This window comes from Nomascus leucogenys, chromosome 19 (assembly GCF_006542625.1).
Source record: "Nomascus leucogenys isolate Asia chromosome 19, Asia_NLE_v1, whole genome shotgun sequence".
Classification (NCBI taxonomy): Eukaryota; Metazoa; Chordata; class Mammalia; order Primates; family Hylobatidae; genus Nomascus; species Nomascus leucogenys.
The window spans coordinates 47754984-47782920 of record NC_044399.1 but is presented as its reverse complement, the minus strand read 5'-3'; the positions used below and the strand labels follow the sequence as shown (position 1 = coordinate 47782920).

Genomic DNA, 27937 nt, shown 5'->3' with positions numbered 1-27937 from the left:
CCAGGTGTTCATAAAGAAAGATACTAGGTTTTTACTTAACAGTTATTACTGGTAGGCTGAAGGCTGGAATCCAGGTAATCTCTCAAAGTACCTTCCATCCCTATCATTTGGAACTATTTGCCTCTCACATGGCAGAATTCTGGGAGACAAATAAAAGGTTACCATTAAACTTATCAAGTTTAGTCTTTAAAGCAGCAGATAATCTAACATTGAAAGCTATATACCAGGGGTATCCAATATTTTGGCTTCCCTGGACCAAACTGGAAGAAGAATTATCTTGGGCCACACATAAAATATACTAACACTAAAGAGAGCTGATGAGCTTTTAAAAAATTGCAAAAAAAAATCTCATAATGTTTTAAGAAAGTTTACGAATTTGTGTTGGGCCGGGGGTTAGACAAGCTTGCTGTATACCTTAAGAAAAGGCAAATTTAATGAAAGCACCACTGAACAATGAATTAGTTCACTGAGTTGATTGAGGATTTAATCACTCAAAAGTAAAGCCCAGAGAAATTCAAGTCAGTAAGATACAAGGCAATTTTTCAGTCTTAAATAACTAACAGGTAGCAGAGTGCTGAGCATTTGATATTTTGTCCTGGATAAATTTCTTATATTTTTAATTCAGGTACCAAATGTTAGACAAAGTATATAATTCTCATACACATAAAAATATTTATAAAAGAAAAAATCCATTTGGACATCCTTTGATTTTCTATCCTAAAAATGTTTCAAGTTTTGGAATCATTTATCTACTATTTAACTGTAGCATTTTACATACAGAATATTCTGGTATCTTAAAAATGTTAATATTTTAAAAGCCACAAACCCAAAGTACATTTCAAACCCATAAAACTTTCCTGATGAAATACTTTTAAAATGTCATTTTTACCTTTATAGCATTAGGCAAGCCTATAAAATAAATTTCAGTGTAATAAATGACCTTTCTTGTAAGCATTTTTTGCTTCTTTTACTTAACACAGCTAATTTAAACTTGGCACTGGTGCAAAATAATTCAAGCTAACTACCATCAAAAGGGTGGCTTATTGTGGCTACAGAAACAAAGCAGTGGCAATTAGTATGTAAATGAGACTCAACAAAGCAGCATCCTCTTGTTACCAGTGATATTCAATACCATGCTTTTCATGAGTGCCTATTTAATAATAATGTGCAATAGTAACAATTACATTTGTACAAAGGCAGTTTATTTCAATAGTTAAAAAAAATTACTAAGTTCTGAGATTATATTACCATATGGGATTGTACTTAAACTAATCTAGGGAATCATATTATTATTATTATTATTATTATTAGTTTTTGAGATGGAGTCGTGTTCTGTCTCCCAGGCTGGAATGCAGTGGCACAATCTTAGCTCACTGCAACCTCCGTACCTCCCGGGTTCAAGCGATTCTCCTACCTCAGCCTCCAGAGTAGCTGGGATTACAGGTGCGTGTCACCACACCCAGAAAATTTTTGTATTTTTAGTAGAGACGGGGTTTTGCCATGTTGGCCAGGCTGGTCTCGAACTCCTGACCTCAGGTGATCCACCAGCTTTGGCCTCCCAAAGTGCTGGGATTACAGGCATGAGCCACTATGCCCAGCCAGGAATCATATTTTAAAGCAGAATGAAAACTCATATGCTCTATTGAGATGATGAAATTTAACTTTTCACAAGAAAGAAACCACTTTTACCAGTGACTCATTTTTTTGGTCCCTTAGAAATAAGTAAAGAGGTAATAGTCAATATGGTGTGTTGCATGTGCAAAGGAAACCCTGGGAGGTAAATGGGATTAAATGTAAGGAGCTGTCAAAAGAAAAAGCTACAATGAATACAAAGAATATAGCAGAATTCAGGAGAATAAAACTCAAGATTGTTTGATACATAAAAAAGAAATTGTTGTACCCAATGCATTTTATATGCTCAATTCACTCACAATCATATAATGGCTTCCCTTTGATTAAAAAAAGGAATGCTTGAATTCGTTTTCATTTCTTGGAATTAATTTTCTCCAACATGGCATTGTATACAATGAAGGAACTACCATTTACTTGAAGGCACTAACAGGCAGGTCCAGGACCCACAATTCTTGACTTTCAGTCCCGTGACTTTTCACTATAATAGGTACCCAAATAACTGAAATGACTTTGAAACACCTCAATATTCACTAAATAAAACCTATTCCATCAAACAGGTAAATTGCAATGCACAAGAATGACAAAGTATACAGCCAAGAAATATACATTATAATTGTCTAACATTTGGGATATAAAAATAAAGATCTCCATTTATTTTAAATATTATATACATAGAGCTCATCACAACGTAAGAGAACACAAGCAAAGATTAGGTTATTTTGATTTTGGAATGTTATTTGTATACTGTTTGATGAGACCACGGTGGATTACAACATAGAAAATGTAAAGAGTAACACTTGATTTACTAGCCCTCTTGGCAAATTTATGAAATATTATCCAAATTATTCCAGAACAAATTAACTAACTGCTGAGTAATTCAAGCCTTTTGCTCCTGTTTGCCATGACATCATTTTAAACATTCCACTAAAGGCTGAGGGAAAGAAAGGTCATGACACTCAAATAAATTATTATTTTATGGTACCAGCACACCTAAAAGGTATGGGTGGAGAAGATGAAATTCTTAATTAAAATGAGATTTCAATTCCAAACATTGAACAGGCAATCAACCCTAAAAAATGTTAGGATATGTCATTTATGAAAATACACCTTTTAAAACCATTTCTCTGTTCTAATCAGAGAAAACATCACTAACTACAAATGCACCTCACAGCAGTCAAGTTTATTTAAAATTAAAAATTGGCCAGGTATAGTGGCTCATGCCTGTAATCCCAGCATTTTGGGAGGCTGAGGTGGGCAGATCACTTGAACCCAGGAGTTCAAGACTAGCCTGGACGACATAGCCAGATGCCGTCTCTACCAGAAAATAAAATTAGCCAGGCATGGTGGCGTACAACCGGAGTCCCAGCTACTCAGGAGGCTGAGGTAGGTGGATTAATTGAGCCTGGGAGGTTGAGGATGCAGTGAGCAGTGACTGTACCACTGCACTCCAGCCTGGGTGACAGAGTGAGACCCTGTCTCAAAAACAAAACAAAACAAAACAAAACAAAAAACCCCAAACACCAAAACCAAAAAATTAAATTAAAAATTTGAGTAATACAATAGTTAGCTGTTTGTTTACAATGGCTCCTGTGGTACACTATCCTATGTTTAACTTTAGACATTCAACATTTGTGGTCAGCTCCAATACCATGTAGCTTTGAGCCCATGGTTTCTAGATAAGAATTTCTAAATTTAGAAAGCTGGTTCAAGGGAATGTACACTAGAGAGAACCTCCATTGGTTCTCCGCCAGACTCGGTGGCTTACGCCTATAATCCCTGTACTTTGGGAGGTCTAGGTGGGAGAAGCCCTTGAGCCCAGAAGTTTGAGACCACCTTGGGCAACAGAGTGACATCTCATCTCTACAAATAATAATTTTAAAAAATTTGCCAGGCGTGGTGGCATGTGCCTGTGGTCCCAGCTACAAGTGATTCCTCAGTGAGGCTGAGGAATCACTTGAGCCCAGATGGTCGAGGTTACAGTGAGCTGTGATAGCACCACTGCAATCCAGCCTGGGTGACAGAACAAGACTCCATCTCAATAAATAAATAAATAAAAATAAAAAAATCTAAGATCAGGATGAAATGATTAATTGGCCTAATGCAAAAAAAGAAAACAGAAAAAAAAAAGCGAAAGAGGGAAAAAAAAAAAAAAAAAAAAAAGGCTGGGTGCAGTGGCTCATGCCATTAACCCCAGCACGTTCGGAGGCCAGGAGTTTGAGACCAGCCTGGACAACAAAATGGGACCTTGTCTCTACCAAAAAATAATTTAAAAAAATTAGCTGGGCATGGTGGTGCATGCCTGTAGTCTCAGTTACCTGGGTGACAGCGAGACCTATCTCTAAAAAAGAGGGATGGGGGTGTTAAGGGGAAGCCAGCGTATAAAGCCAGTGTAGCCAGTGTATACGCTGGAGAATCAGAACAACAAAAATTTAATTTTCATAGTGTACCAAAAACTTATTGTTAAGGGTTGAATTGTGTCCCCCATGAAAGATATATTCAAGTCCTAACCCCTGGTACCTATGAATGTGATCTTCTTTGGAAATAGGATCTTTGCAAATGTAATCAAGTTGAGATGAGATCATCCTGGATAAGAGTGAGCCCTAAATCCACTGACTTGGTGTCTTTGTAAGAGAAAGGAAAGGGAGATTTGGATGCAGACACATAGAGAAGAACGTGAAGCTGTAAAGAACTTGATGTGCAGATGGAGGCAAAGACGGGAGTGATGGCATCTATAAGCCAAGGACCACCAAGAATTGCTGGGGTCCACCGGAAGCTAGGCAGAGGCAGCAGGGATTCTTCCTTAGAGCCTTTAGAGGAAGTGTGGCCCTGCCCACACCCTGATTTCAGATTCCTCACCTCCAGAACTGTGAAAGAATAAATTTCTGTTGTTTATATAAGCCTCTGAGTTTGTGGTACTTTACTGTGGCAGCCTTACGAAACCAAATACACTCATGTACACATAACAACACAGACTTCAACCTGAATTTTAAAATAGAGGGAAACTTACTTTCCCCTAGGTTACAAGGACCCAGCATACAAGAAAAAGAATAGGCAATTCTCTAGGGAATTCAAAGTCATCCTGGATGGTTTTTTCTAAGGTTTGTTTGGGTGCATCTTGGGGAGAGGGAGATAAAATCCTATGTCTAAAGAACAAAGAAAAAGTTAATACTTTTGTGGAACCAGACATGTACTGAAATGCTAACCTTTAAAATATTGGTCAGGCCAGGTGTGGGGGCTCGCACCTATAATCCCAGCACTTTGGGAGGCCGAGGTGGGCAGATCACTTGAGGTCATGAGTTCGTGACGAGCCTGGCCAACATGGCAAAACCCTGTGTCTACTAAAAATACAAAAATTAGCCAGGCATAGTGGTGGGCGTCTGTAATTCCAGCTACTTGGGAGGCAGGAGAATCACTTCAGCCTGCGAGGCAGAGTTTGCAGTGAGCCAAGATCGTGCCACTGCACTCCAGCCTGGGTGACAGAGTGAGACTCTGTCTCAAAATAAAATAAAAACAAAATAAAATACTGGTCAATATATTTACTTAGCCCCAAGAAAGAAATCTAAATTTGTTTAATTCACATACAAAAATCACATTATTGAAGCAATATGGTTTTCAAAAGGGCACAAAGGAAGTTTTTTTACTTCATAAAAAAAATTAACTTTAACTTTTCAAGTTAAAGAGTCTGAAGACTTGACTGCTATCTTTAACTGCTGAAGGAAAGAGTATTTTTTCAGTTTTAGTAGCATTAAAGTCATACTATTTTTAATTTATTTTTTAATCAACAAGTAAAAATCCTATGTTTATGGTATATAATAGGATCTTTTGATAGATGTATATAATCTGGAATGGCCACATCAAGCTACTTAAAACATGTGCATTAACACATACTTTTTTTGTGGTGAGAACACAATATCTACTTTCTTATCAGTTTTCAAATATGCAATGTATTGTTATTAACTGTAGTTACCATGATGTACAAAGATCTCTTGAATTTACACCTAACTGAAATTTGTGTCATTTGACCAGTATCTCCCTACTCCCCTACCCTCCAGCCTCTGGTAACCACCATTTTATTGTTTGTGTTCAAAAGTCTTATACTATTAATAGCTAAACTTATCTTTTGACTTTGTAAAGTTTTAAGGCATTCTACCTGTTTCCAAAATAAATGTAATTATATAAAATTTACAATTAAATTTTCTTTAAAATATAAGACATAAGAATTTAAAGGAAAATGTATATATATTTTTTGCCATTCATTTTTTAACAAGCATTTATTGAATGCCTAAATGCCAGACACTGTAATAGGTATGAGAATTCAAAGATAACAGGGCTCCATTCTTCACACAGCAAACAGTTGAATGATAAGGCAGACAATAAAAACGGGACAAGTTCTCAAAAGAGATGTATGTAAAGAAAGGAAGGAACTCACTCTGGGCATGATGACTCACACCTGAAATCCAGCACTTTTGGGAGGCCGAGGTGGGCAGATCACCTGAGGTCAAGAGTTCGAGACCAGCCTGGCCTACATGGTGAAACCCTGTCTCTACTAAAAATACAAAATTAGTCGGGTGTGGTGGCACACACCTGTAATTAATCCCAGCTGCTTGGAAAGCTGAGGCAGGAGAATCGCTTGACGCTGGGAGGCAGAGGTTGCAGTGAGCTGAGATCACGCCACTGCACTCCAGCCTGGAGAGGGTAGAAGAGGAATTCCAGATAAATGGGAAAAAAGGACAAGCGAAGAGGCAGTAATATGAACCGGGATACCCATGGAACCCTGAACACATTTGGCATATCCAGGGCTGCTAGGAAATTCTTTTTTTCTTTTCTTTTTTTTTTTTTCCGAGATGGAGTTTTGCTCTTTTTGCCCAGGCTGAAGTGCAATGGCGTGATCTTGGCTCACTGCAACCTTCGCCTCCCAGGTTCAGGTGATTCTCCTGCCTCAGCCTCCTGAGTATCTGGGATTATAGGTGCACAGAAAAAAAAAAAAAAGTGATGAAAGCCTTGTGGACTAATTAGGCAAAATTTCCTGCCCAATATACTGCTAACTTTGCAATATAACTTAGGCAGTAATACGAACCAGGGATACACATGCTTAAATCAGTAGAAATCTTATATTGCTAAATGATGCACTTATTAAAATTTTATTAATGTAAGTTATAATTTTAGAAATTTTAATTGCCTACACTTGAAGGAGTAAAACTTTCTTTTATATTATTAAGATGATTGGGTTTTATAGCCTTCTGAACTTTCATCAAAGCTTCTTGGGTTCATTTGGAGGGGGGAGGTTGTTTTGTTTTGTTTTTTTGAGACAGGGGCTTGCTCTGTTTCTCAGGCTGGAGTACAGAGGCATGATCATGGCTCACTGCAGCCTCCACCTCCCGAGCTCAAGTGTTCCTCCTGCCCAGCCTTTTGAGTAGCTGGAACCACAGGTATGCACCACCATTCCCAGCTAATTTTATTTTTATTTTTGTAGAGACAGGGTCTTGCCATGTTGCCCAAGCTGGTCTTGAACTCCTGGGCTCAAGCAATCCTCCTGCCTCAGCCTCCCAAAGTGCTGGGACCACAGGCGTGAGCCACCACACCTGGCCTTCTTGTTTTTATTTATAAATTGATAACAGCCTTAAGATTTTATATGGCCTTTGAATCTTTCTGAATTTCATTACAGGCTCAGGTAAAAAAAAAAAAATCCCATTATTAGAGAAACCATTACAAAGAAAAATTCTATATATCAAAACAGTGTGTAAATGTCCCATTATAACTATAGTTAGTAATAATGAATTCTTTCTAAAGATTTTACATACTAAATGCTTCCTCTCTTGATTATCCTCTTAAGATACTCATCCTGTATTTCCAAAGAACTTAAATGGTGTGCTATTGCTAAGAGCTTTGTCATTTCTGCCTAGTGATTAAAAATACCTTTTAACTCCCTTAGTCCTTTCTCAATGTAAACATTCCTAATTGAGAAATCAAACTGAATTCCAAATGACTACTATGCAGTGCAGAGACCTGAGAAAATGTAAGGATGAAAGTTCCTCCAGTTTACTGTTAATAAATTCACAGACCTTCTATTCATTCATTGATTCATTACAGAGAACCTATTTTATCATCTGCAAACTATATGATTTCCAGTAATATGTTCTCCATAAAAGAATCATGATACTAAACAGAAGTTTTCTTTGATGAAACAAATACTCATTTGAAAGCTAAAGAAATAATAATGCTATTGATGCATGTCTTCTTTTGTCTTTACAAGGCTAGTCCATTAAAGGTAGAGAGAATATCACTTTGAGCTACACTACTGAATTATAATTTATACAGACTTTTATTTAATTTCAGCATATAATAGGAAAAGAAAAAAGAGACAACCCCTTTCCTTTCAGTCAGTGCTTAATATTTTGAACTGTGATCAAATGGGCAATTTTCACTGAGATTATATAAATTTATTGTTTCTAAAGTAATGATAAACAGTTTAATAGAAATAGTTGCAAACTTGAGCTATGAAAGTCAGGTAAACTAACCTTCCCCATTACTTTGGCCTTATCCTCACACTGGCTCCCTTATCCTCACACTGAGTCCCTGAGTCTGCTGAGGTCCCCAAATGGAAACTGTGATGCATAAATCCAAGGTTGTTTTCAAAGAATCAGCCATGTAAACAAAAAGTAAAGGTACAAGATAAAAATATCTGACAATTGCTTTAACATTCACTACAAAAACCAAAAATAAAAAGAAAAAACAAAAAATTAAAAAACAACAAAAATAAAATTCACTACTAGAACGAGAAAATATGCTACCCTTTTGCAGACTGATTTCCATTTGCTTCTTAACTGGAAAAAGAAAACAGAAACACACTAATGTGCAGGGTACTCACATAATAATTTACAAATGAAGTAGCAAAAAAAATTCACACTTGAATATGTTATAAATAACAATAAAGAGTTTTCTTACCTTCAAAAGTTCAAAGTAATGGAGACAGTGGTAAACAGGGGCCAGAAGTAGCCTGGGTAAAACATATTGAACAGCTTCTTTGAAACCTTCGCCTATTGACTAGAAAAAAAAGTGATTTAATTTTTTTTTTAAGTTTACTTTTCAGACATTGTACATCTTGATTTAAAAATTACTATACCTGCAAATAAAGTGCTGCCCCAGGCTTTGATAACTGACTAAGGAAACGATCATGAAAACCAGGTCGCAAAATATCTCGAGCATACGATTCATATGGATCAAATGCCAGTTCCTTAGAAAATAAAGAAGGTAAAACATAAATAATCTACCATTACAAACACAGAAAGATTTAATTATGGGGCACAACTATGCGAGCACAATTATGTATTTCTTTGAAAGTCTCTAAACAAAAATTATATGACTACTAATTATGATTTTAATAGAAAAGGTCCCAATATTCTCAAGTAAGAGAGTAAATCAGTTATTTCTGATGAATAATAGAATCCTTATATAACAGCTCTCATTAAAGGTTTCCAGTAGAGTATTATCAATAAACATGGCCATAAGAGTGGGCAGACTTTTGGTTCTAGAAAACAAAGCTTAACTTGAACAACAAAGAATATAGATATGTACAACTAGGTAAGGTATAAACATTTAGAATACTGAAGCCAGACATGTTTTTATAGTTCTCAGTGGTGGACATGTACTTTCATATTCTATAAACCAGAAGTAACAGTTCATGTCATCTAAAATTCATTGTGATAATTTCACAAAACAATTAAACAAAATCCGAACTGCCCAAAATTTTGCCATCATTAATGTCACCAATCAATAAACTAAATTCTAATGGCTCAGTTAAAAACACCAGAATCTACTGGTTTTGAAGATTACTGTGGAAAAAGAGAGTAGGTATCTTGATTTTAGAAGGAGAAACAGAGTCGCTACTCTTCTATCTTGTGCTCTATTCCTGGTATAAAACTATTATGAAAATGGTGCTCTAGATTCTAGCATGAGCTCATTTCCATAAAGGGTAATTCTAGCAAGAGGAATAGGACATCTAGTGGAGGAGCATAGTAGAAAAAGGCAGAAGGGAATGAAACAATGAAAGGTGGTTATGAATTAAATCACCTTTAATGTTATTTTTCAGATTGCTTTTATTTTTGAAACAGGGTCTTGGTCTTACTCTGTCACCCAGGCTAGAGTGCGGTGGTGCAATCTTGGCTCACTACAACCTCTGCCCCCTGGACTCAAACAATCCTCCCACCTCAGTCTCCTGAGTATCTGGGACCACAGGCACACACCACAGTGCCTGGTTATATTTTTTGTGTACTTTGTAGGGACAGGGTTTCTGCCATGTTAACCACCCTGGTCGTTTTTTTCTTTTTTTCTCTTTGAGACGGAGTCTCCCTCTGTCGGCCAGGCTGGAGTGCAGTGGCGCAATCTAGGCTCATTGCAAGCTCCGCCTCCCAGGTTCACGCCATTCTCCTGCCTCACCCTCCAGAGTAGCTGGGATTACAGGCACCCGCCACCACGTCTGGCTATTTTTTTTGTATTTTTAGTAGAGACAGGGTTTCACCATGTTAGCCAGGATGGTCTCCATCTCCTGACCTCGTGATCCGCCCGCCTCGGCCTCCCAAAGTGCTGGGATTACAGGTGTGAGCCACCGCGCCCGGCCTGACCAGGCTGGTCTTGATCTGCTGGACTCAAGTGATCCTCCTACCTCAGCCTCCCAAAGTGCTGGGATTACAGGTGTGAGCCACTGCGCCTGGCCTCAGATTGCTTTTTAAGAAATGATTGAATAGTAATACCACCAGATCAGAAATCAGAAGACGTGAGTTCTGGTTGTTGCATTTTGCAATATGGCATGTAAACTTCCAAGTCATACTGGATTCCTTGAGCTGGCTCCTAGGTGACTTCCCAATTTTTAACTCCTTCAACTTTCTTCTCAACTAAAAATTGCTATCATAACACCAGAAATTGGAGTCTATTATGTTTTAAAGAAATTGATAGTAAAGTTTCAAAAATAACAAGAGGATGGAGTCAGGCATGAATACAGTGGATGGGAGAGAAGACTAAAAATGTGAAGAGATGCTTATAGCTTAGGTCTCTTCCAATTCAGAAATGATCATATGCCACAGACATGTTTGCCCTCCTCCCCTTTCAATAAGCGCTAATTTATTATACAATTTTTATAACTACAGGTAAAGAAAAGGCTTTACAATGTGGCTTAAAGCATGGGTTTTGGAGTCATAGAGATGCACATTCCAATTCTAACCCTACTATTTATTAGCTGTGTAACCTTTGATGAACTACGTACTTTCTCTAAGCCTGTTTCCCACTGCAAATGTGAATAATAATTATTTCACAGGGTTGTTTACAGAACTAAATGAGATACAAGTAAAGTGCTTTTTAATAGTGTCTGGCACAGAGTAAGCACTGCATAAATGGTAGCAGCTAGTACTATCATTTTGAAACAGCTAATCTCAAGAGAAAAAAAAAATCAACCATTAACAAAGAATCCAAACTCTCTTCACAAAGTTTTATTCTTAAAGACAAATTTTTAGAATGGTAAGCAATTCTGAGAGTTGGTATGAGTTAATAGATGATTTTATGATAGGTTCATTGGCTAAAATGTAACAATATTCATAGGAAATATAAAATTTAATTGTCAATGCACATAATTGACAGAAAAGTACAGAACAGCCTAAACTAATTATACCCACCATTGAACTCAAAAAAGCTCAACATTTTATAATATCTGCCTCAGCTTTTTAGAAAAGAAATAAAACAATATAGACGTAATTAACTCCTCTAGGCTCCCTTTCATAAGCTTATCTCCTGCTGATCACCAGAGGTAGTCATTACCTTGAATTTGAATCTTTTCCTTCCCATGTACTTTTTTATATCATAATTACATATGTATCAAGAAACAAAGCAACGTGTTGTTTTGCATACTTTCAAACTTTATATAAATATAATGTATACATTCATCTATAAGTTGCTTTTTATACTCAAAGTTTTTTCAAGATTTATCTATTTTGATTATACAGTTCCTTTCAGTTTATTTTAAAACTCTAATATTCTACTGTATGAATGTATCAGTTTTCTCTAATCCATTCTCCACTGATAGATAACCGTTTCTTGTTCTTCACAATTATAAAAAAAAGTTCTGTAATTTGCACTTGGTATGCAGGTACACTTCACTTTATTGTGCTTCACTTTATTGTGCTTTGCAGATATTGCCTTTTTTTTTTTTTTTAACAAGTTGAAGATTTGTGGCAACCCTGTGTGAAGCAAGTCTTTTGGCCCCATTTTTCCAACAGCATGTGCTAATTTCGTCTGTGTGTCGAAATATTTCAAACTTCTTCACCATTATTATTGAGCCAGTGTTCACTTACCATTCTGAAAATCCCTTAAGAATTATAGGCCCTTAAGAACTATGCTAAATCTACTCTGGCTGTGCCCTATAAATGGAACAGCGAAGCCTGGATGATAGTACAACTGTTTACAACATGGTTTACTGAATATTTTAAGCCCACTATTGAGAGCAACTGCTCAGAAAAAAAAATTTTTTTCTTTCAAAATATTGACATTGCACCTAGACACCTGAGAGCTCTGATGGAGATATACAAGGAGATTTGTTGTTTTCAAGTCTCTTAACACAACATCCATTCTGCAGCCCTTGGATCAAGGAATAATTTTGACCTTCAAGTTTTATTATTTCACAAATATGTTTCATAAGGCTGTAACTGCCATAGATAGTGATTCCTCTGTTGTAGCTGGATAAAATCAACTGAAAACCCTCTGGAAAGGGTTTTTCTAGATGCCACTAAGAACATTCGTTATTTATGGGAAAGGTCAAAATATCCACATTAACAGGAGTTTGGAAGAAGTTGATTCCAACTCTCATGGATGGCTTTGAAGAGTTCAAGACTTCAGTTGGAGGAAGTAACTGTAGATGTGGTGGAAATATCAAGAGAAATAGGATTAGAAGTGGAGCCTGACGATGTGACTTGAATTGCTGCAGGTTTATGATAAAACTTGAATGGAGAGGCCGGGCGCGGTGGCTCACGCTTGTAATCCCAGCACTTTGGGAGGCCGAGGCGGGCGGATCACGAGGTCAGGAGATCAAGACCATGGTGAAACCCCGTCTCTACTAAAAATACAAAAAAAAAATTAGCCGGGCGTGGTGGCGGGCGCCTGTAGTCCCAGCTACTCGGAGAGGCTGAGGCAGGAGAATGGCATGAACCCGGGAGGCGGAGCTTGCAGTGAGCCGAGATCGTGCCACTGCACTCCAGCCTGGGTGACAGAGCAAGACTCCGTCTCAAAAAAAAAAAAAAAAAAAAAAACTTGAATGGAGAATTTGCTTCTTATGGATGAACAAAGAAAGTGGTTTCTTGGCTGGGCGCGGTGGCTCACGCCTGTAATCCCAGCATTTTGGGAGGCCAACGCGGGCAGATCACGAGGTCAAGAGATCGAGATCATCCTGGCCAACATGGTGAAACCCTGTCTCTACTAAAAATACAAAAATTAGCTGGGCATGGTGGCACACGCCTGTAGTCCTAGCTACTCGGGAGGCTGAGGCAGGAGAATCGCTAGAACCCGGGAGGGAGAGGTTGCAGTGAGCCGAGATCACACCACTGCACTCCAGCCTGGCAACGAAATGAGACTGTCTCAAAAAAAAAAAAAAAAAAAAAAAAAAAAGTTGTTTCTTCAGATGGAACTTACTCCTGGTGAAAATACTATGAACAATTTTATGACAACAAAGGACTTAGAATATTACATCAACTTAGTTGATAAAGCAGTGGCAGAGTTTGAGAGGATTGACTCCAATACTGAAAGAATTTCTACTGTGGGTAAAGTGCTATCAAACAACATCACCGGCTACACAGAAATCTTTCATAAAAGAAAGAGCCAACAGTTGTGTCAAACCCCATTGTTGCTTATTTTTTAAACTGCCAGTCACCCCAACCTTCAGCAGCCATCAACATCAAGGCAAGACCCTTCACCAGCAAAAAGATTATGACCCACTGAAGGCTGAGATGATCGTTAGCATTTTTTAGCCGTATTTCTAAATTTAGGTATGTATGTTGTTTTAGACATAATGCTATTGCATGCTTACTAGACCACAGGATAGTGTAAACATAACTTTTATATGCACTGTAAGCCAAAAAAATAGTGACTTGCTTTATTGTGATATTCACTTTATTGCAGTAGTCTGAAACCTAAGCCACGCTATCTCTTAGGTATGCCTGTATAACTTAGTGTGCACATATGCATGAATATTTTTTAGAGCATGTAAACTAGAAGGGGAAGTTGCTTTCCAAAGTGATTATATCAATTTATATACTTAGCAGCGGTGATTTTTCCCAGTTGTTCACTTCCTTGTCAACATTTGATACTATCAGACTTAAAGTTTGTTAGCCTGATGTTGTGAGACTATGCCAGTGTTATTTTTATATGTATTTCCCTGATTACTAGTAAGGTTGAGAATCTACTTTTATGGTTGTGGGCCATTTATTTGTATCTTCTCTTCTGAGAATTGTTTATTAATAGCTTTTGACCATTTTTATTAGCTTGACTTTACATGTTAAATTGATAGTTTTTAAAAATAGCTTTGAGATATAATTCATATACATTCAGTTCACCCATTTAATGGGCAAAATTAGATGATTTTTAGTTTAAAAGAATTGTGCAACTATCATCATAATCTATTTTGGAATATTTTTATCACCTCCTCAAAGAAATCACACACTCTTCAGCTATTACCTCCCAATCCCCTAAACCCCCTTAGCCCTAGGCAACCATGAATCTACTTTTTGTCTCCATGGATTTGCCTATTCTGGATATTACATGTAAATGGAATCATACAATATGTAGTCTTTTGTGACTGGCTTCTTGCATTCAGCATTACATTTTCAAAGTTCATCCATGTTGTAGCATGCTTCACACTCCCTTTTAATTTTTTTATATTGTGGTAAAATATACATATGAAAATTTCCATTTTAGCCATTTTTAAGTGTACAATTAAGTGACATTAATAGACAATGTGCAACTGTCCATTTCCAGATCTGAACTATTCTATCATCCCAAACTGAAACTCTGTATCCATTAAACAGTAACTGATGATTGCCTCTTCCCCATAACCCTTGGTAACTTCTATTTTCTGTCTCTATAAATTTGACTACTCCAGTTACCTCATATTAGTGGAAACATACAATATTTGTCCTTTTGTGTCTGGCTTATTTTATTAGCATAACGTTTCCAAGGTTCATCCATGTTGTAGCATATATTGGAATTTTATCCCTTTTTAAGCTGAATTATATTCCACTGTATATTCTACTGTAATGTATTTACCATATACATTTAACTTAACCATTCATCTGTTGATGGACATGTGGGTTGTTCCCAGCTTTTGGCTATTGTGAATGCTGCTGCTATGAATGTTCGCATACAAGTACATGATTGAATCTCTGCTTTTAATTCTTTTGGGTATATACCTAGGAGTGAAATTTCTGGATCATATGGTAATTCTGTTTAACTTTTTGAGAAACCAGCAAACTGTTTTCCAAGCAGTTGCTCTGTTTTATATCTCTGTCAGCAAAATACGAGGGTCTCAATTTCTCCACATCTTCATGAACACGTTACTTTCCCTTTATTTAAATTTTAGCCATCTTAGTAGATGCGAAGTGGTACTGCATAATGTTTTTTCTTTTAGAGATGGAGTCTAACCTTGTCACCCAGGCTGGAGTGCAATCATGTGATCATGGCTCACTGCAGCCTCAACCTCCTGGGCTCAAGCAGTCCTCCCACCCTGACACCGAGTAGCTGGGACCACAGGTGCACACCACCATCCTGGGCAAATTTTCTAATTTTTGTAAAGACAGGGTCTCACTATGTTGCCCAGGCTTCATAGTGGTTTTGATTTGCATTTCCCTAATTTCTAATGATGTTGAGCTTTTTTTAATGTACCATGTTGGCCATTTATATATCTTCCTTGAAGAAACATCTATTCAAATCCTTTGCCCATTTTTTTTTTTTTTTTTTGAGATGGAGTCTTGCTCTGTCGCCCAGGCTGGAGTGCAGTGGTGCGATCTCGGCTCACTGCAAGCTCTGCCTCCCGGGTTCACGCCATTCTCCTGCCTCAGTCTCTCCAAGTAGCTGGGACTACAGGCGCCCGCCACCACGCCCGGCTAATTTTTTGTATTTTTAGTAGAGACGGGGTTTCACCGTGGTCTCGATCTCCTGACTTCGTGATCCGCCCGCCTCGGCCTCCCAAAGTGCTGGGATTACAAGCGTCAGCCACCGCGCCCGGCCCCCTTTGCCCATTTTTAAATTGGGTTTTTTTGTTATATACACTGAATACTACTCTTATCAGAAATATCATTTGCAAATATTTTTTCCCTTTCTGTAGGCTGTCTTTTGCTTTCTTGATGGTGTCCTTTAAAACACAGAGTTTTTAATTTTGAAGAAGTCCAAATTATCTACTTTTTCTTTTATAGCTTGTGCTTTTGGCATTATCTAAGTATTCTTTGCCAAATCGAAGATTCAGACCTGTTTTCTTCCAAGAGTTTTATAGCTTTAGATCTTAACATTGTCTTTGATCCATTTTGAATTAATTTTCGGATATGGTACACGGTTCCAACTTCATTTGTGCTTCCCTTATAACTATGGTGTCTTTTCTTGAACAGAAGTTTTAAAACTTAATCTCTTCCTTTCTGGTTTACTCTATGTGTTAAGAAATCTTCCTATGTCAAAGTCATAAATATGTTCTCCTATATTTTCTTTTGAAGTTCTACTCTTCATTTTTAGATTTTTAATCTGTTGAGTACTTTCTGTGAATTATATGTTATGGAATGAATTTTTTTCCATTTAACCAGGTATGACCCAGTATCATTTATTAATGAGTTCATTCTTTCTCTACTGATTAATGTAATATCTGTCACACATCAGGAGGAATATCTATGTATATATTTTTTTCAGGGCTCTTTATTCTGTTCTGCTACCTAATTGTTACCTGCACCAATACTACACTCTTGTTTACTCTGGCTTCATAGTATGTTTTAATATATGGCAAGACTTTATCTAACGGTTACTTTACCTAACAAGTACTTGAGGGGACAAGAACAAGTCCGCTCAACTTGTTCTTCCTCAAAATTGTTATTTTTGCTCCTCATTCTTAACATGTGAATTTTAGGATCAGCTTGCTATGCACTAAAATTTATAGATTACCTGGGGGACAACTGGTATCATTACAGTACTGAGTCTTTCCATCTATGAACATAGTATATGTTTCCATTTATTCAGATATTCCTTATGAATCTAATTTTATTTATTTATTTATTTTTTGAGATGAAGTCTCACTCTGTCACCCGGGCTGGAGTGCAGTGGCACAGTCTCGGCTCACTGCAACCTCCGCCTCCCGGGTTCAAGTGATTCTCCTGCCTCAACCTCCTGAGTAGCTGAGACCACAGGTGCCCACCACTACGCCCAGCTAATTTTTTGTACTTTTAGTAGAGATCGGGTTTCATCATGTTGGCCAGACTGGTCTCAAACTCCTGACGTTGTGATTCGCCCGCCTCAGCCTCCAAAAGTGCTGGGATTACAGGAGTGAGCCACCGTGCCCGGCTAATTTTATGATTTTTTTTTTTTAAAACAAAGGTCCTGTGTATCTTTAGTCAGGTTTACTTCCAGGTACTTTATGGTCTGATTTCTATAGTGAATGCGGTCTTCAAAAATATTATATATTCAGTGGACTATAACTGAGCACAGTAATGCTACCAATTTTTACAGGCTGATCTTTTATCCAACAGCTATAATGAACTTGCCAACTAGTTTAATATTATATAAATTTTCTTGAGTTTGCTATCTAGATAATTATATTGACTACAAATAGGACAACTTTGTCTTGTGTATTCCTTTTCTGTCTTTTTGTATTGGGTAGTGCTATTAGAGTCCTGAACAGAAGTGGTGATGGTGGTATTCTTTTCTAGTTTCTTAGTTTTGCTATAGTTTAACCACTATTGTATCTCTTACAGATTTTTAGTAAATGTCCTTTATTAGGTTAAGAAAGTTCCCTTCTATTCCTTGTTTGCCCAACATTTTAAAGAAATTCATGAATGCATGTTTAATTTTATGAAACTCTTTTTCTTGAGATTTTAACCTACTAAAGTAGAATACTATATTAAAACTTTTTAAAATGTCAAACCACATAAGAGTAAACATCATAAGATATATATTTAGACATATGTTTTATTGTATCATAAACTGATTTTTCATTGCCATTTCGCTGGTATCTGAGAATGTCTCATAGTTTTTTCTTGTATTGTCGTTATCTAGTTTTGATAATGTATTCATACAATCCTGATAAGTTACCCTTCATGTCTCTATTCACTGGAACAATTTGCAAAAGAGTAAGATTAACTGTTTCCTGAAGATTGGCAAAACTCATTGTCACATGCTGTTTTCTGTTGCTATAAATAAATACCTGAGACTGGGTAATTCATAAAGAAATTTATTTACCACAGTTTTGGAGGCTAGAAGGTCAAGACAGGCAGGTGCATCTGGTGAGGGCTTTCTTGCTGGTAGGGACTCTGCAGAGTCCTGAGGCAGTGCAGGGCATCACATGGCAAGGGGACTACAGCATGTCAGCTCAGGTCTCTTCCTTTTTTTATAAAAACAGGCCTGCCATCATGGGGGCCCCACCCTGATGACCTTATCTAATCCTAATTACCTCCACAGGCCCCACCTCCAATCAATATATACAGATTAAACTTCCAATACATAAAATATGGGGACACATTCAAACCATAGCATTCACAACACCTGGTCTATGCCGCAAGTCATTTGTTAAAATACACTTTTGACTATTCATTTTTTAATGTTTTTTAACTTAGGACATTGATGCTGCTCTTTCACATATTTTAAAGGTTATTTCATTACAGTTCTAAAACATTTTGAAGTGGATATTAGTGTTCTTCCATGATTTAAAAAACAGGCCTGGTACGGTGGCTCACGTATGCAATCCCAGCACTTTGGGAGGCCGAGGCAGGTAGATCACTTGAGGCCAAGAGTTGGAGACCAGCCTAGCCATCATGGCAAAACCCTGTCTCTACTAAAAATACGAAGATTAGCCGAAAGTGGTGGCACAGTAATCTCAACTACTGGGGTGGCTGAGGCATGAGAATTGCTTGAACCTGGGAGGCGGAAGTTGCAGTGAGCCGAGATCACATCTAGTATTTGTGTTTCCTTTTCCCGTTGATCAGCCATGAGAACTTTTGTTATATCAATTTCTAATTCATTCATTCTGTTCCGTTACTTCCTTACATATTATTCTCTTAGGTGTATCCTGTTATCTTTCTTGTTTCTTGGGTTGAAAGCTTAACTCATTCATTTTTAATTATTCCTTTTTCAAAAAATGTGTAAAACTGTAAACTTCTCTCGGCAAACTTTATAGTTGAAACTTAATCCTCAAGGCAACAGTATTAAGATATATACAGTTGACCTTTGAACAACCCGTGGGTTAGACCCGCACAGATCCACTTATATGCAGATTTTTTTCAACCAAATGAGGATCAAAAATACAGTATTTGTGGGATGAGAAACCCTTGTATACTGAGGGCTGGCTTTTTGTATATATGGGTTCCACAGGGCCTATGCAAGTTTGGCAGGGCTGATGTGGCACTTGAACTTATGTGGATTTGGGTATCTGCAGGGAGTCCTAGAACCAATTCCCCACATATACTGAGGGATGACTGTGTACACACAAATGCACACACACACACTCTGTTGTCCCTTTTATCAGTGAGGGATTGATTACAGGATCCCACGCAGATACCAAAATCTAGGGATGCTCAAGTCCCTGATATAAAATGGTGTATTTGCATATAACCTTCAGAGGATTCCCTATATTACTTCTACCTAATATAATGTACGTTATGTAAAGAGTTGTTATACTGTATTGTTTAGGGTATTGTAATGTACCCTGATGTAATGTATTGTAATGTGCTCAACATTATGTTAGTACAGATAAAATTATGCTTTTTTTCCCCCAAAATATTTTCAATCCACAGTCGGTTGAATCCACAGATGCGGAAGCCATGGATATGGAGGGCTAATTGAGTGTGAGTGAATGAGAGAGAGAAAGAGAGAGAGAGTGTGTGTGTCTGTAAAATCAAATGTGTTAGTCTAATCTTCTGTAGCCTAATCTTTTTTCTGTTTGATCTGTTAATTTCTGATGGAGACCTGTTAAAATTTCCTATGATAGCAATTTTTTTTCATTTCTTATAATTCTGTCAGTTTCTACTTATTATATTTTGAGGCTTTATAATGAGGTGCATACACATTAATGGTTGCTGTATCTTCATGATAGTATCCCTTTTACTATTAGGAAGTGTTTCTCTTTTTTCCTCCTCAGTGCTTACTTTGTGTAATTTTATCAGTTAATTTGAATTAATATTGGTATACAGGTTTGATTAGTTTCTATATGTTATGATTTTTCATCCCTTTATCTTAAAATATTTCTGTGGTTCTGTTTTAAGAACATCTTTTATAAGCTGCATAAAGTGGATTTTATTTTTATTTATTATTTATTTTTTTGAGACAGAGTCTTGCTCTGTCACCCAGGCTGGAGTGCAGTGGCATGATCTAGGCTCACCGCAACCTCCGCCTCCTGGGTTTAAGAAATTCTCCTTCCTTAGCCTCCTGCGTATCTGGGATTACAGGTGCAAACCACCATGCCCAGCTAATTTTTGTATTTTTTTTTTAGTAGAGACCGGGTTTCACCATGTTGGCCAGGTTGGTCTCAAACTCCTGACCTTGTGATCCACCCGCCTCAGCCTCCCAAAGTGCTGGGATTACAGGCATGAGCCACTGCGCCAGGCCTAAAGTGAATTTTTAAAAATCAAATATAATTACTCTCTTTAAATAGGCGGAGTTTCATCAGTTTGTATATACTGAGTTACTAATGTAGTTGCATTTTTTTATATCATATCATTTTATCTTCATTATCATTGTTTTTGTTTGCTTCATTTATTCTTTCCTATTATCAGTGAAAATGATAAAAAAAATTACTATAGTTCCTTTTTCCCTATCTGTACATTATAAGCTACAGGTAGTATTTCTGTTCTTTTGGTGATCTTCCTAAATGTTTTTTAAAATAAATATGGTTATCTATAAATTTTTCAAGTTATTCTTCTATCATAAACACAAGTCCACTTTATATACTGTATATTTTGTTACTAATACATAGAAATATAGTTTAGTCTTTCCAAGATGAAAAACTTTAAACTTACTTTTAAAACTATTCAGCAATTCTTTAAATTTATCAACACACTTTCTAATTTTTTATTTATTTATTTATTTTGAGACAGTGTCTCAGTCTGTCACCCAGGCTGGAGCACAGTGGCATGATTTGGCTCACTAAAATCTCAACCTCCTGGGCACAAGTGATCCTCCTACCTCAGTCTCCAGAGTAGCTGGGACTACAGGTGCGCACCACCACACCTGAGTAATTTTGGTGTTTTGTAGAGATGGGGTTTCACCATATTGCCCAGGCTGGTCTTGAACTCCTGACCTCAAGTGGATCTGCCCACCTTGGCCTCCCAAAGTGCTGGGATTACAGGTGCAAGCCACCGGCCTACATCTACCAATTTCTTTTTCACCATTAGTTCCTGTATTTCTTGACTTCCCTTTGAGTAAAACTTTCCTTCTTGCTAAAGAACACCATCCAATGCATCTTATAATGAGTGTCTATAAGTAGTAAACGCTCTTGGTCATTGTATGTTTGAAATGGTTTTTATTTATTCCTCACTTTTTCCTCATTTTTGATAAATTCAGGAATAACTTTACATAAAGTCTGTAATTTGATGACTTTTAATATATGTATACAATGCATTTCTGTAACCACCACCCAGATAAAGAAATCGAACATTTCTAGCACCTCAGAAATCTTCATGTTTCCCAGTCAACCACTATTCTAATAATCTGTTTCCAAAGATACGTTTCTGAACTTCCTATACATCAATATAGTATGTACTTTGAGTCTTATTATACTCAATATTATGTTGCTGCTTTTATCAGCAGTTATTCTTTTTTATTGCCAGATAGCATTTTCTTGTGTGAATATACCACTAATTATCCATTATGAATAAACCTACTGCGAACATTCTTAAATATGTCTTTCAGTCAACATAAGCACTCATTTTTGTTTGGTATATGCCCAAGAGTTAAAATGCTGGGTCACAGGGTACATTGTATGCTTAGCTCTAGTAGATATACCAAACAGTTTTCCAAAGTGGCTGTACCAAATTACACCCTAGCCCCCACCAGTAAGTAGACTTCCAACTGCTCCATGGTTTCAAAATGCATTTCCTTGATGAATAACAATGTTGAGCATCTTTTGTGTGTGTGAAGTACCTACTTAAGTCTTTTGCCTATTTTCTAAAAAACAAAATAAAAAAAACCCTGAAGTTTTAGTTATTGATTTGTAGGTACGTAGGAGTTATTTTGTTTTTGGGTTTTTCATTTGTTTTCTTTTCCAGACAGAGTCTCGCTCTGTCGCCCAGGCTGGAGTACAGTGGTGTGCTCTTGGCTCACTGCAACCTCTACCACCCGAGTTCAAGTAATTCTCCTGCCTCAGATTCCCGAGTAACCAGGACAGGCATGCACCACTATGCCCGCCTAATTTTGTATTTTTAGTAGAGACAGTGTTTCACCATGTTGGCCAGGCTCATCTCAAACTCCTGACCTCAAGTGATCCACTGACCTCAGCCTCCCAAAGTGCTGGGATTACAGGCATGAGCTACCGTGCCCAGCCAGGAGTTCTTAATATACCCCAGATATGTCTTTCATTGGCTATGTATATTACAAATATTATCTTCCAGTCTATAGCTTGCCTTTTCATTCTATTAATTTTGTCTTTTGATGAATGGATATTCTTACATCTAATGAAGTCCAGTTTATCAATTATTTCCTTTCATGGTTAGCGCTTTTGTGTCCTGTTTAAGAAATCTTTGTGTATTTCACAGGTCATGAAGAAGAACACTTATGCTTTCTTCTACAAACTTTATTATTTTAAAATTTGTCCTCATTCTTGAATAATACTGTAGTTGGGTAGAAAATCCTATTTTACCTTAGTACTTTAAAGATATTATTCAACAGACTGTTAACCTCTGTTGTTAAAGAGAAATGTGCTGCCATTCTAATTATAGTTCCTTCGCAAAATATTTTGTCTTAACAGCTTTTAAGATTTTCTTTTTTTTTTCTTTAAGACAGAGTCTTGCTCTGTCACCCAGTCTGGAGTACAGTGGCGCGAACTTAGCTCACTGCAACCTCCGCCTCCCAGGTTCAAGCAATTCTCATGTCTCAGCCTCCTGAGTAGCTGGGATTACAGGCTCCCACCACCATGCCTGGCTAATTTTTCTATTTTTTAGTAGAGATGGGGTTTCACCATGTTGGCCAGGCTGGTCTTGAACTCCTGACTTCAAGCAATCCACCCACCTCAGTCTCCCAAAGTGCTGGGATTACAGGCATCAGCCACTGAGCCCAATCCAAGATTTTCTCTTTATCTTTGACGTTCTATAGTTTCACTGCCATGTTTTTAGCTGTGTGTTTATTTTTATTTATCCTGAACGATATTTGGAATTCATTTTTGATCTGGGAACTAATGTCCTCATTTCTTGAAAATTTTCCATTTTTATCTTTTCAAGTATTGTTTCTCCATCACTCTTTGTCTGGAACTCCCATTAGATGTATACTAAGCCTCTCAGTGTATCCTTATTACTTTTTTTTGAGATGGAGTCTTACTCTGTCACTGGACTGCAGTGGTGCGATCTCGGCTCACTGCAACCTCCACCTCCTGGGTTCAAGTGATTCTCCTGCCTCAGCATCCCGAGTAGCTGGGATTACAGACATGTACCACCATGCCCGGCTAATTTTTGTATTTTTAGTAGAGATGGGGTTCACCGTATTGGCCAGGCTGGTCTTGAACTCCTGACCTCAGGTGATCTGCCTGCTTTGGCCTCCCAAAGTGCTGGGATTACAGGCGTGAGCCACCATGCCCGGCTATCCTTATTACTTTCAATTGGCCTTTCGTATTTCTTATCTTGGTCTGTGTGTCACATTCTCAGTGAAGTCCTCAATTCCATCTTCCAATTTACTAATTTTATCCTTGAACTGGGTCCAGCAAATGTTATACTACACGAGTTATTTCAATGCTTGTATATTTAATTCTCGAAATCTCTGTCTTTTGATATCTAGAAATCTGCTCATTTCCTTTCCACCTATTTTTGTTTCACAATATCTTCTTTATAAACGGATCATATTCCTTCACTTATCTCTTTCAGCATCCTAAACTTCTTTTAAACTTTTTGTATGTCTGTTATACAAAATCAATTTCATCTGGAATAAATTCATGTTGCAATTGTTGATTTTATTAATTATCATTCTGAGAATCAGAATTTGCCTTGTTTTTTGGAATTCTGTATTATATGCTTCTTAGTGGGAGACTTAACGTTTTGTTTCCTTTTTTTCTCCCATTCCTTTATGATCACTCTTCCAAACTAGAACCTGCTCTTAAAATGACTTTAGGGGTTCAGGCTTCATATTGGCTTAATGTTGTGGGAAACTTTGTTAAGTTATTATTGTAAGGCAACGTTTTTGTCTCCCCACGTCAAGTCCACAACTTTTTAGAAAACTTTACTGTAGATACCAGGTTGGCAGACTTTCACAGCATCCTATTATAAGGAAGGACTTGAGCAAGAAATCTTGCTCTGGCTTTCATGGAACACATTTGAAACAATTCATTGTCCTTAAGAGCCTAAACACCCAGATACCAGAGCTCACTACCTTGAATGTCTATTCCATTCCTGATCTTGTTTTCAAGTCTAGTTATATATATTCCACATTTTTCTTTTTATACTTTATTACTTATGTGTGTTTGGAGCAGGAATGGAAGGGCTGTGGTGATGCTTGAACTTACCGTTCTATTTTGCCTGAAAGTCTTAATTAAAAAAATATTTTACAAGCTCAATGCTGTATCATAATGAGTAGATTTTAGAGTGACAACACAGCAAATGCTAGAAACCTCAGAATGACTCTTAATGCTAACTTATTAGGACTGACTCATGTATTTTAGCATTTGAAATATCTGAGGAGTTATTACCTGTCTTTCTATCTCGTGGTATCTGAATCACCCAGGTCCTGGACCTTATTATCTTATTTACCTCATTCCTATTCTAAATAATAATGCAGTTATCACATACTGAGTAAGCTTACTATGTGAAGGTAGATAGGTAAATACTTCAGATAGGTTATTTAATTTTTCACAAAAATCCTGAGATTACAGATCGAGTATCTCTTACTCAAAATGAAGTGTTTAAGATTTCAGATTTTGGATTATTTGTATTATACCTACTGCTTCAGCATCCCGAGTCTGAAAATCCCAAATCTGAAATGCTCCAATGAGCATTTCCTTTGAGCATCATGTTGGAATAGTTTCAGATTTTGGAGCACTTCAGATTTGGGATTTTTGGATTAGAAATACTCAACCTGTATTATCATTCTTATTTTACAAATAAAGATATGGAGGTTTAAAGAAATGAAATAACTTGCCACTGGTCACACAACTAATAAGCAGCAGAGCTTAGACTGGAACACAAGTAATCTGACCTCAGGTGCAAGTTCTGTGGTCTCTTACTTAATAGTCATTTATTGACATTTCTTAACCTTTTACAGTAGGCCATCGGGTGACAGCTGTAATACCTCCCCTTGGCGGTATCTGTCTTTCTATAATTAACAAGAGACCACTTTTTCTGTTTGGTAAGATAACAGAAACATATGCTGACAATGACCCTATGAAAAAGGAGCAATAACAGATAAACAGTCAACAATTAGTATCTATGACTTTAGCTGGAAAGAAGTAAGACTCTCAATTTTAATGTAAATGTAGGCTTTTATGCAGACTTTTCGGGTATATAATTGAAGTACTTACCTCTGCTAAGTCTTCAAAGCAGCTTCCTACTAGAGGATGGGGACTGCCTTCATCTGTCATTTCTACTGTATCTTCTATATGGCCCAGTAACTTTACGCTAAGTTCATGTATATCTACTATGCGACTAAATATATTTTCTACATCCTGTTTGGGGGAAAACACATTAATTCAGTGTGGCTGTATTATTATAATATTAAACAAATTTTGAGCCAATAAGTCATTTTATAATCACAAAATTTAACATGTCAGACACAGTGAAAAATTTTAATGACTTACAAATATGAATAAAGGACAATTCAAGAATTCCTTCTGCAAAGATGTACAATTTGCAAATACATTTCTCTAGGTCAGTGGTCTTGTAACTTTCTGGTCTCAGGACTCCTTCACGCTCTTAAAAATTATTGAAGATTCTAAAAACCTTTTGTTTATAACTATGTATTTCAATGTTTACCATATCAGAAGTTAAAACCAAAAATTTCAAAAAAAAATTCATTAAAAATAATAAACCCATTATGTGTTAACATAAATAGCACTTTTATAAAAAGTAACCAAATTTTTTTTAAGCCATAACAAAAAACATTTAGTAGAAGAATGGCAATGTTTTACATTTGCAAATCTCTAATATAACGTACTAGAAGACAGCAGGATTTTCATTTCTATTTCTGCATACAATCTGTTGTGCTACATTATTGCGAAGTATACGAAAAATCTAGCTCCTCTGTGTAAATTTTATTGAGATAAAACTCACATACCATAAAATTCACTTGTTAAAAGCGTAGTTACTAATCAATGGTTTTCAATATTGGTTGTGCAGTCATCACCAGTATCAAATTCTAGAACATTTCATTACCACAAGAAGAAACCCTATGATTTTTCTGGAAGGTGGCTATCTAAATACCCAGTACAGTCACTCTCCATTCCTTTCCTCTCCCCAGTGCCTGGCAACCACTAATCTACTTTGTCTCTATGGATTTGCCTATTCTGGACTTTCCATATAAATAGAGTGACTATCCTTTTATGGTACTATACTAAAATTCAACAAATGGTAGTTTCTTAAGGGTTAGTTGCAATGTAGAATCTGCAACCATATCCATTTTGTATTTAAATTAAAATTGGTTACTATTATTTGATTTCTTTTTTTTATCAGTGACTATATTTATCAAGTCAACTTTGAGGCATAGTTTATATAAGAAACTCCTATTTTAAATGTTCTTTTGGTGAGATTTTGTGTAGTTATTCACCCTTCTAACCATCAACACAATCAAGATACAGAACCTTTTCATCATCTTAAGAAGTTTTCTTGTCCCCATTTCCATCAACCCTTACTATGCCTCACTCCCAGGAAACCTGTGATCTCCTTTTTGTCTCTACAGACATGTCTTTTCTAGAATATTAAATAAATGGAATCATATATTGTCTTTTGTGCCTAGTTTTTTGCTTATACTTCTGAGATGCACCCATGCTGTTGCACGCATAACTATTTCATTTCTTTTTATTCCTGAGTAGCATTCCACTGTATGGTCATACCACAGTTTGTTTATACATTCACTTGCTGATGGACATTTGGGTTGTTTCCAGTTTGGGGCTATTACAAATAAAGCTGCTATGAACATTCATGAACCAGTTTTTTGCATGGACATGTCTTCATTTCTTCTGGGTAAAAACCTAGGAGTAGAATTGCTGGGCAATATGGTTAGTTTATGTTTATTGTTATAAAGAACTGCCAAACTGGCCAGACATGGTGGCTCACACCTGTAATCCCAGCATTTTGGGAGGCCGAGGCTGGCGGATCACTTAAGGTCAGGAGTTCGAGACCAGCCTGGTCAACATGGTGAAACCCCGCCTCTAGTAAAAATACAAAAATTAGCCAGGCGTGGTGGCACACACCTGTAATCCCAGCTACATGGGAGGCTGAGGCAGGAGAATTGCTTGAACCTGGGAGGCAGGGGTTACAGTGAGCCAAGATCACGGCCCTGCACTCCAGCCTGGGCAACAGAGTGAGACTACATTCCAAGAAAAAAAAAGAGACAGAACTACCGAACTGTTTTCCAAAATATACTAGTTTACTTCCTCAAGTATTGAGGTATTATAAGTCATTTACATTTTAGTCTTTCAAATGAGTATGTAGTAGTATGTCATGGTTTTAATTTGCATTTCTCTAATGATTAGTGATGTTGAACACCTTTTGATGTGCTTTTTGGCCATTTTGGTTCTTGATTTTTGTGTCCTCAGAAACCTTTGCCTCTTCTTTACTCTTTTTTTAAAGCAACTTTATTGAAACATTATTGAGAAATCATGCAGTGTATCCATTTAAAGTAATTTAATGGTCTTTAATATATTTATAGATTTGTACAACCATCACCATAATCTACT

General features: G+C 36.9%; 1 protein-coding gene and 1 long non-coding RNA gene across 3 annotated transcripts in view; both read right to left on the bottom strand.

Annotated features, from left to right (window-relative positions):
* Nucleotides 1-27937, bottom strand: part of SOS1 (SOS Ras/Rac guanine nucleotide exchange factor 1) — a 140888-nt gene that overhangs the window by 45541 nt on the left and 67410 nt on the right. For both annotated transcript variants that reach the window (XM_003262763.4, XM_012501558.2), the window contains exons 6-8: nt 25565-25708; nt 8756-8866; nt 8578-8676 (exon numbers count right to left, since the gene is read on the bottom strand). In XM_003262763.4, coding sequence (XP_003262811.1) covers nt 8578-8676; nt 8756-8866; nt 25565-25708 — 354 coding nt within the window. The remainder of the gene's footprint in view (nt 1-8577; nt 8677-8755; nt 8867-25564; nt 25709-27937) is intronic.
* Nucleotides 4147-8192, bottom strand: LOC115831554. The gene is made up of 3 exons (XR_004027079.1): nt 8182-8192; nt 7110-7114; nt 4147-4241 (listed from the first exon to the last, which is right to left on the bottom strand). It is a non-coding gene; the product is annotated as an uncharacterized LOC115831554 (long non-coding RNA).